The sequence below is a fragment of the Macadamia integrifolia genome, chromosome 2, assembly GCF_013358625.1.
Source record: "Macadamia integrifolia cultivar HAES 741 chromosome 2, SCU_Mint_v3, whole genome shotgun sequence".
Taxonomy (NCBI): Eukaryota; Viridiplantae; Streptophyta; class Magnoliopsida; order Proteales; family Proteaceae; genus Macadamia; species Macadamia integrifolia.
The window spans coordinates 37,569,992-37,579,797 of NC_056558.1; the positions used below are offsets into that span (position 1 = coordinate 37,569,992).

The 9,806-nt window shown below is 38.1% G+C and overlaps 1 protein-coding gene across 1 annotated transcript; it reads left to right on the forward strand.

Moving 5' to 3' along the window:
- The first annotated feature begins 3,037 nt into the window (after positions 1–3,037).
- Positions 3,038–9,450, forward strand: LOC122070540 (65-kDa microtubule-associated protein 1-like). The gene is made up of 10 exons (XM_042634726.1): positions 3,038–3,191; positions 4,225–4,324; positions 4,470–4,682; positions 4,880–5,137; positions 5,266–5,481; positions 6,783–6,938; positions 7,036–7,347; positions 8,278–8,365; positions 8,542–8,690; positions 8,839–9,450. The coding sequence occupies exons 2-10, from the start codon at positions 4,253–4,255 to the stop codon at positions 9,157–9,159; spliced, it is 1,785 nt and encodes a 594-aa protein (XP_042490660.1). The 5' UTR covers positions 3,038–3,191; positions 4,225–4,252; the 3' UTR covers positions 9,160–9,450.
- Positions 9,451–9,806: the final 356 nt, after the last annotated feature.

The window sequence follows — 9,806 nt, forward strand, 5'->3', positions numbered from 1 at the left end:
GCAAAAAAAAAAAGTTTGGAAAATGGTCGTTGGCCGGAGAAGGGTTAGGGTTAGGGATCGGCGATGACAAAGATATGGGTTTCGCTGTCGCGATCAGAGAAGAAAGGAAGGGAACACACGGAAAGGGGAATCAGAACAAGCAAGATCAAAACCACTTGGTCATGTTGACGTTGGGTTTCTTGCAGACGATGTTGGCTAATCGCCTCCACCTTTAATGGAGGTCATGGCAAACATGATCTTCCGCTTTTTGTCGACATTGGTGTTCAGAACACGAAGACTGTGTTGGAAATCTTCGTTTGCAATCAAAGACTGAGATAAATAACAGAAGAGATCAGATCCAATTGCCAAATCGACTGCTTTAATCATACAAAAATACAAATAGATACATGTTTCTGAAAGAAGCAAAGAGATGAACAAACAAAAATACTAAATCTGAGTGAAAGATTGAAGGCCTTCCTGTTTTAATTTCAGTTCAGATTCTCTCCAAAAAAAATATCCAAATTCTAAGAGAAATCTCAGCATTGTTGTCTTATAAATCGCAGCAAATTTGGCATTTTGCTCTCTCTCTCTCTCTCTCTCTCTCTCTCTCTCTCTCTCTCTCTCTCTCTCTTTGAAATTGATGCTTCTACAACTATGATTTCTAGTCATTTAATAGTTCTTTCACAAATCCCATCTGAGCAGTTTTCAGAAGGTAATGAAAGAAGAAGAGATGGAACTGGAGGTTTCAGTCCATTTAAAACCCCAGATCATCCACCTCGTCCACACAGCAACATCCCCAGCACCACCATCGTCATTGATTAACAACCAAATCCAAATCTAGTCTCGTTGCAAATATAGTTGCAGTGCAATGGGAGCAGCAACAATTGCAGCTGAAGGAAAACACCGATGACGGTGATAGAGATGGCAACCATTTTCCAAACTAATCAATTGCAACGGTGATCAGTTGCAACGTTGGAGCTGGGTAGGTTAGGTACCCGACAATGTAGATTTTGCACCTTTAATCCAATGGTCCAGCATGCCTGTCCTTTTCCCTTATATTAATATGAAATTTTCTTATTGAGTTTTATGTGAAACAAAAAAGTATAGCTATCTTCTCTTATGTATATTTTTATAATAGGACATGTGGAAGATCGCACCAATGAGAAGGTGGGAGATAGTTTCGATCGTGTAGTAGATTGTCTGCATTTTGTCTAAGAGAGAGGGTGTCAATATAAATCACCATATGACTCATTATGTAAATTGGTGTGAGAAGAAATCCCCAATTCGGTGTTGTGAGGATCCTTATCCTTTTACTAGTAATTCATGATACTTAAATTACTACTTTTTTAACCAAAAAAATAATAAAATAAACAATTAAGCTACCTTTTGTAGTTATGGTTCATAACCCAAATCATATATCATTTATTAAACTGGCAGTCAACCCAATCATGTGCCATGAAACCTATAGGAAGAGCTTCATCAAAGATATGGTGGGGGAGTTTCTTTTAGGATCATACGCAAAGTATCTAAGATTATTAGTTAGATATTAAAATTTATGGATATTTATTATATAGTGGCCACACTGGAGAGTATTGAAAAAGGATCGAACAACTCTCATTATGTGGGTTCTTTTAACAGCTTTTATGTTCTTTGAAACCATAGGGAGAAAAAGAAATCAAATTCTCTATCAAATAACTCTCATTTTATGGGTTCTTTAACAGCTTTTATGTTCTTTGGAACCAAAGGGAGAAAAAGAAATAAATCTCTCTCTCTCTCTCTCTGTGCGCAGGCAGTTGGTAATGTGTGGACTGTGGAGTCACTGGAGTGTAAAAACCCACCCTACCAGGATACTCTTTAGCATTGTAGTCTTGATTAATGAGGGATTAGAAGATCCCAAAATTTTGAAAACTTTGCTTTTTGGCATTCTAATGATAATGCACAGAACTGATGGAGAATAACTTTTAAGTGCATAAGAAAAAAAGAAAATTTCTTGGACTTTTTATATGAGGAAAAAGGGAGTGATTATGTTATATTTTCAAAGGAAAATGTTTTTTTTTTTTTTTTTCGGTGGGGGGTGGGGTGGTACGCTTAAACACATGAGGTGAAATGACTCGCTAGTCCCATGAAATAGAATATGATGTCTATGTCGATACCTCCTCGTGCTCTTCCATTGGTTCTCACGTAAACGTAAGATTCACACTCTCTCATAGGAAACATTTCCCCTATTAATTGATTCATATCGTAGTCGATTGAGCCCAAACTATAATAAGATATTGATATGGATCAAATGAATCAAGCACAAATGGTTTAATTTTAATATTATGCCCAATGTCAATCGAGACAGATAGATGCATGATATTAATACATATGGCTTTGCTCCTCTTTTATCACAAAAATTCCCCTCACCTTATAATGAAGAAAACAAAGATGTGACTGGCATTTTAGGGTTTAGGCTGATTAGGGTCATTCTGATTTCTTGAATGATGCTCTTAACCTGCTATCAATTTGGAACCGAAATTGATCGTCTAAAATCAAATTGAACCAAATCCAAAATAAAGTGGTTTGATTTTGGTTTTAAAATCTAAAATCTTTTCTCAGTTTGGTTCGATACATTCTAATGATTGACAACATTGAACTGAATTACCCATTTTTAAACTGAATAAGAAACCAAATAAATCATATTCTTTTAAAATATTTTAATCAGTTTGGACGTTAATTCTATTCCCTTTGTTGATGAACATGTAAACAGTTGGCCCAAACATCTAAAATAGGGCCAAACCAAATACAAATTGAATCAAAACGGAACAGTGAACTAAATAAAAATAAAACTAAATTGAACCAAATCAGTTCAATTTTAATTTAAAAAATAGCTAGGCTCTTATTTGATTTCAATTTCCACATATTATATCTTGAACTGAACCAGTAGAGAGAGGGGCAAATAAGTAAAATGCTGTTAGAAAATTTAGCGAAAGCGAAATATTTAGAGAGATATGCTGGATAGGATAATAAGACTAAGAAATTGAGGTATTTAATGGTCCCCACCACTTCTGTATCTTTCTTCTACTCCAGTCTGTTACTCTATGATAGCTCTGTCCTTTGTCCTGGAATCGCTTCCATTCGACCCGACACGCACATTGAGACGAGAAATCGCTTCAATCTGAACTCTGAAAGCTCAAATCCTCCTCAAATCCAAGCTCCAACCACGTCCTTTGGTAAGTCTCGCTTCTGCATTTGTCTGATCCTTCAGCTAATCAGCTTGTTGGGAATTGTTACTGTTCCTTGTATGGTGAACCCCTGCTGGAGGTTGTTCTTGTCTCTCTTCTATGGAACCGAGATGTCTTTGATCTGCGAGTGGTAAAGATCTGATTTTTTTACGAGTTTTTCTGATTTTGATTATGATGAATGTAGTGGGGTTTTATGGACTGGAATTAGATTGATGGGTTGTTTTGATCGAGGGTTTAATGCTTGAATTTTGTTGATATTTTTTTCGAATTTGTGAGGTGAAATGCCTTGTAATAATCTAGAGTTGAACTTGTTAACTGCTTCTGAGCTGGAGATCCCTTTTTTTCCTTTTGTTTGTAGGTGAGTGATAGATTTGTTTTTCTATTTCTCCATCAAGTACTTCTGATGTTCAAGATCTTGACTTGAGAAGTTGTTTTCTTTTCCTTCCTCTTTTGAAATTCTTTCTCCAGTTGTGCCAAGAGTAGTTCAAGTAAGCGATGTTTATCTTTTAACAACTTACAATGTCTTCGACCCACATTTTTGGTTCCTTGTGTTATATGGGAAAGAGGGAAGATTGTATCTCTTCATATTGCAGTTTTTGAGAAGTTAGATTTCTATTATGCTGATGTAAGGACATCACTTGATGGGTATACTACATTTCTCTTGGAACTCCATCTTCTCTTCCGCGACAGCTTTGTAATGTTTCATAATTTCCTTTTATAGTCTTGGCGTTTTTCACAATGCTGATGAGTGGATAAATTAGATGATAATCTAAACTCCTAGATCCTCAAACCAGGGCAGGCAATGATTGCTTTAATTTGATTGATTTCATGATCTTCTTGATTGACCAGCGGTGTTGGTTTTCAAATGAGGCAATGAGGGTTGTAAGTAGTAAGTACTCTGTTTATATACTGAAGGACTACATTTGTCTAGGAATATAAAGTATGCAGAACTGCCACTGGCTTGTACTATTTATTCTGAGTCTACCTTGAGAGTATCTTCTGAATTCTGCTTGTATTGCAGGTGAGGTTATACTTTCTACTAGATTTCTATGGCAGTCGCCGATGGTCAGAATCCACTTCTTGGAGAAACAACATGTGGTTCTCTGCTGCAGCAGTTGCAGGCAATCCATTTTAAACTCTTGTAACCTTGCAATTTTTCTTTCAGATGGTTATTCTTTACATTTTACATGCACTTTTTCTTTGAGCCTGTAGCAATGCTTTGGGAAACAGAAGAAATGACAAATAAATACTGTGTTTGCATTGCAGCAAATATGGGATGAGGTTGGTGAGAGCGATGAGGAACGTGATAAGATGCTACTTCAGTTAGAGCAGGACTGCTTAGATGTTTACAAAAGGAAAGTTGACCAGGCTGCGAAGTCAAGGGCACATCTTCTCCAGGCATTGGCTGATGCCAAATCTGAACTCTCCAGGCTCCTCTCAGCTTTGGGAGCTTTGGGAGAGAAAAATTTTGTTGGAATGGTGAGTACATGTCAGTATATGCGGAATGGATTGTCTTCTTTATGATTCTCATGGTTTTGATGTTCAGCAGTTTCAAAGGTGGAACTTTATTATTATTATTTTTTATTGTAATGGACTTACATGCACGAGTATACAGTTGTTTCACAAGGGTTGGGAACTTGAGTTAATTGATGCCTCTGCCTATTGTTATTTTACAGCCTGAGAAGACAACTGGTACAATTAAAGAACAACTTGCCGCAATAGCCCCAATATTGGAACAACTATGGAAGCAGAAAGAGGAGAGAATAAAGGAATTTTCTGATGTACAGTCTCAGATTCAGAAGATATGTGCAGAGATTGCTGGGAATTTAAAATTTAGTGAGCAGGGAGGGACTCTTACAGTTGATGAAGCTGACCTGTCCTTGAAGAAGTTTGATGAATTTCATGCTCAACTGCAAGAACTTCAGAAAGAAAAGGTAGTTGCTTTTCCTCTTTTTGTGATTCATTAATTCAAACTTCAAAGTGGTTAGTATCTGATTTCTGGAACTTATAAGATTGTTTGAACTCTTGCACATTGAGTTGAAAATGGCCTGTTACCTTGCAGAGTGACAGGCTACATAAGGTTCTTGATTTCGTAAGCACTGTGCACGATCTTTGCGCTGTCTTAGGGATGGATTTCTTCAGTACCATAACTGAAGTTCATCCAAGCTTAAATGATTCAGTTGGTGTGCAATCAAAGAGCATTAGCAATGACACACTATCCAGGCTGGCTAAGACTGTACTGGCACTAAAAGAAGACAAGAAACAGAGACTGCGAAAGGTAATTCTTTTATTATTTCACTTTTAACTTCTTTAGCTTGCTGAACAAAATAGATTCTTCTGTGGGGAAACATTTAACCTAGGCATAGACTAATGTGATGCTGTCAAACAAAGGAATCATAGAAAACCTGGGTACTGAGATCTCCCATGATGTTTAAGTGCTAAGAGCTTTAGGTAAAATTTCCAAGTGCCAGCTGCAAACCCAACAAATCCACCCTCCTATACCTAGTCTGGGACTAGCACAGCTTGAAAGCACCAATTAAAAATATAAAATCTTACCTAAATAAATATGAGCATGTAAAAATGTATGCATAATATTGATGAAATTTAGGTTATATGCCACTTGTTTTGACATAAAACAGATGGAAGTTTGAAGAAAAAGAAGGATATTAAAATATCTAATCCTAGGCTTTGTTTTGTAGGAGCTAGGAAGTAGATTAAAGACACTAAGGTTTAATGTGGGGCACAACTATTTTATGCCTAAATCCTGTTAAATAGTTTAAGGGAAGGAAAATATTTCCTTTATTTACTTCCTGAGCATTTCAAAAAGATAGCGCATCACTGTTTGATATCTTTATATTTTTCTAGATTTCATTTAAAACTGGTTTGAGTAATAGATAGTTGTTGCTATATCATGCATGAACTGAACTGGGTGGCTTTAATATGGTGATTTTAGTTGTCATGGTGCGTAGGCAAACCAAGGTGATCGGGCGGGGGGCTTGAAAACTATGTTTTTCACCGTTCCATGTTGATACATATTATTTAAGAAATACATTTACGTAACCGGTTTATTCATTTATTATTTCATCCCACCCTTGATAAAGGAGAGATTGGCTTCTCTTTTCCTATCATCCATTCTCTTTTGTGTGTGTGTACCGCTGTACCTATGTACCTATAACTAAGATATGTTAGGAAAGTGTTTAGTGCTGTTGAATTTCATGTATACTTCGTTTCCAGGAGGCATGGATACAGTGTGAGAAATGAGAATTCAGAATATGGATGTATCTGTGTATGCATGCGTCTATAAAATGTGAGCAATGTGGAGTCATGTAGTGTGGAAATATGGCCTTCTGTCTGTTTAAGATATTTCCATACATTCTGAAGATAGTACATGCATTATATACATGGATTTTACTTTTCATGCACCCTGACATTATTGGGACCTCCTACTTTGCCCTGCTTTCTTACATGCAAGGAATACGCTAAGATCTTTGACACACCTTGTTACTTGACGAGCTATTTCTGTGAATACATGTTTTCAGATACAATGATTCTGTAGTGACTATATCCACTTCTTTTCAGCTTCAAGAACTGGCAGCACAGCTAATTGATCTATGGAACCTGATGGATACTCCAGCGGAGGAGCGGAGTTTGTTTGATCATGTTACCTGTAACATCTCAGCTTCGGTAGATGAGGTCACTGTCCCTGGGGCCCTTGCTCTTGACCTGATCGAGCAGGTTAGAAAAGTCATCTGTTCTCCTTATCTGCTGAGTGCAATCTTGTGTGGATTAAGCTAGTGTAACCTCTTTATTTTACGTATTTTCCCCTGTGAAGGCTGAAGTGGAGGTTGAAAGGTTAGATCAGCTAAAAGCCAGCAGGATGAAGGAGATTGCTCTCAAAAGACAAGCTGAGCTTGAAGAGATATATGCCAGAGCTCACATAGAAATAGATTCGGAGGCTGCTCGAGAAAAAATCATGGCCATGATTGATTCTGGGAATATTGAGCCCTCAGAATTGTTGGCTGACATGGACAATCAGATCGTTAAAGCGAAAGAGGAGGCACTCAGCAGAAAAGAAATTTTGGACAAAGTTGAAAAATGGATGTCTGCCTGTGAAGAAGAGAGTTGGCTTGAAGACTACAATCGGGTAATTATACTCTCTTCTTGGTCCAGCAATCTTATGCTTTCTGTGTATGCCATGTAGGAATTAGGAGCTTTGCCAGGACAGCATGTCTGGAATACGATTCTGTGTATATTTTCTAGCTTCTTGGGTTTCAAAGTTTTGCAAGGATCATTGAGCATACTTTAGTGGTTTCTATTCTGATGGGTGTGTTACTTCTTGAAATATTTTGGCACATTGCACTTATATTTCTGCTGTCAGAGGTATTGAACAAAGAGACCAACTCCTTTAGTCTTTCATTGTTTGATACATAGAGCTGGAACCAAGTTGTGTGGTTATATTCACCAAGTTTGTCTGTATTGATTAATGCCATTTGATCAACCAAGAAACTTTGCCTCGAAATCTGCCTTGTAGGATTTTCTTATTACCCAAGATGATCAACATCCTTTCTTGATCATGTGGGAATCAGCTTTTGGTAGTCTCGAGTAATTCAGTGGTTGGGTGGTGGAATCATCTGATGAGATCAATGTCTGGCCATAATAGTTCCTTTGAATCACGGCGTGCCCTGCAATAGGGCTGCCAATGTCTTCAACTAATCTGATGACAAGTCCAATCTAACATTGCCATCTGGGGTTCTAGGGCCTGTGATATAGCTTTCATGACTCGGATCCATCTGTATCAACCTTTCTTCCAATCTATGCAGGGGTTTCATGCCCAGTTTTTTATTCAGACATTCATGCTCATGAAGCTATTGTTCAGCAGAAGAGTTTATTTTTATTGGAGAGGTGGATAATGTATAAAGCAAACAAAGTTCCCTCTCTCCCTTCCCCCCCCCCCCCCCCCCCAAAAACAACAATTCTGTGTGCTGTGTGGAAACCACAAAAGCAATGAAGTTCTCAAATGTGATTTTCATTTTATACAGAACTTTCATTCTTTAATGCGGGCCATCTGTAACAGGATGAAAACAGGTATAACTCAAGCAGAGGAGCACACTTAAATCTCAAGCGTGCAGAAAAAGCTCGCATTCTGGTTAATAAAATTCCAGGTATCTACATAGTTTAGCTTGGATTTTATTCATGCATTGCCTCAAGTCTTTAAAGGTTTGTCAATCAGTTGGAGATGGGCGTGTGTTCTTCATTTTTTTTTTCTTTTCTGAGTGCATTAATGTTTTGGAAAGTAATCATCCCTCAAGATTATTAATTTTTCTTCTTTCCCTATTAGCTCTGGTTGAGACCTTGGTGGCGAAGATTCGGGCATGGGAGGAGGAACGTGATATGCCATTTAGTTATGACGGTGTACCTCTCCTTGCCATGTTGGATGAATATGCCATGCTTCGGCAAGATAGGGAAGAAGAGAAACGTAGAATGAGGGTAAGTAGGATGGAATTCTGTCTGCTCTTCTTTTTGCTATTAGGAGGTATGGATATTGGTGCCGGGCTGCTGATTATGCCCATTCATGGACATGGTTAGCGTTGCATCGATGATTAATTTGGTCAGTAATGGTGGACCTTATGTACAGGACCAGAAAAAGTTCCATGAGCAAGTAAGCACAGAACAGGAAGCCGTGTTTGGTTCAAGGCCAAGCCCCAGCCCCGGCAGATCATCACTTGGTAGTACAAAGAAGGTGGTAGGTCCACGTGCCAATGGAGGTGCCAATGGTACTCCAGCCCCCAGCCGACGATTATCTCTGAATGCGCATCAAAATGGCGTCAAGTCCACTACCAAAGATGGGAAGAGAGAACCTCACCGGCCTGTGGCTCCTGTAAACTATGTCGCAATTTCAAAGGAGGATGCTGCCTCACATGTTTCAGGCACTGAACCACTTCCTGCTTCGCCATGATAGTTAAACCCTGAGGAGCCTTTTGTAGGTCTATGATCTGTACGGTAACATTATGAATGTAGTTGCTTGGGTAGGGGAATGTGTTCTATAAATCATAATCATCATCAGACTAGTCAGAGCTGTATAATGTGATATTGGGAGGCACAGGATTTCCTTTTTCCCCTTTCTCATTTATAAGCCCTAGTGCATCTTGATCCATGTGTATGATGTAATCTTTGTCATGGTGCAATACAAAAACCTTTGAACAATGTAGAAATATTCAAAATGGATCTTGGATTGATTTTGCATCAAGTTTTCCTTCATCCATGGTGAATAGAGAATCTTTTAATCTACAGGAAAAACTTTTTGTCGTTCCACATGGCAAAATTATTTTTGACACAACTGTTTTGTTGGGATTCATGTAAAATCACCTTTATGAGTTGGTCACTGAATATAAGGTGTCAAGTCCTTGTATGTCTTCACCTTGGGTTATTCATATGCGATGTCAGATAATTACTTTCGTGTGAAACCCCAACACGATTTGGAAATAATATCCTTAACGGGAATAGTTAGTTTAGCCATATGGAAGAGTAACATGGCAAACCGAACAGTCTAAATAGGCTGTGTGAAATTGTTTATTCTTTCATAGATGCCATATTCTTATGTGG

What these genes read in the sequence shown, in the direction of transcription:
- LOC122070540 (XM_042634726.1), top strand. Translation starts at nt 4,253, where the DNA reads ATGGCAGTCGCCGATGGTCAGAATCCACTTCTTGGAGAAACAACATGT. An exon ending in AGAAACAGAGACTGCGAAAG is followed by an intron (nt 5,482 to 6,782) that starts GTAATTCTTTTA and finishes ACTTCTTTTCAG; the next exon opens with CTTCAAGAACTGGCAGCACA. An exon ending in GGCTTGAAGACTACAATCGG is followed by an intron (nt 7,348 to 8,277) that starts GTAATTATACTC and finishes CATCTGTAACAG; the next exon opens with GATGAAAACAGGTATAACTC.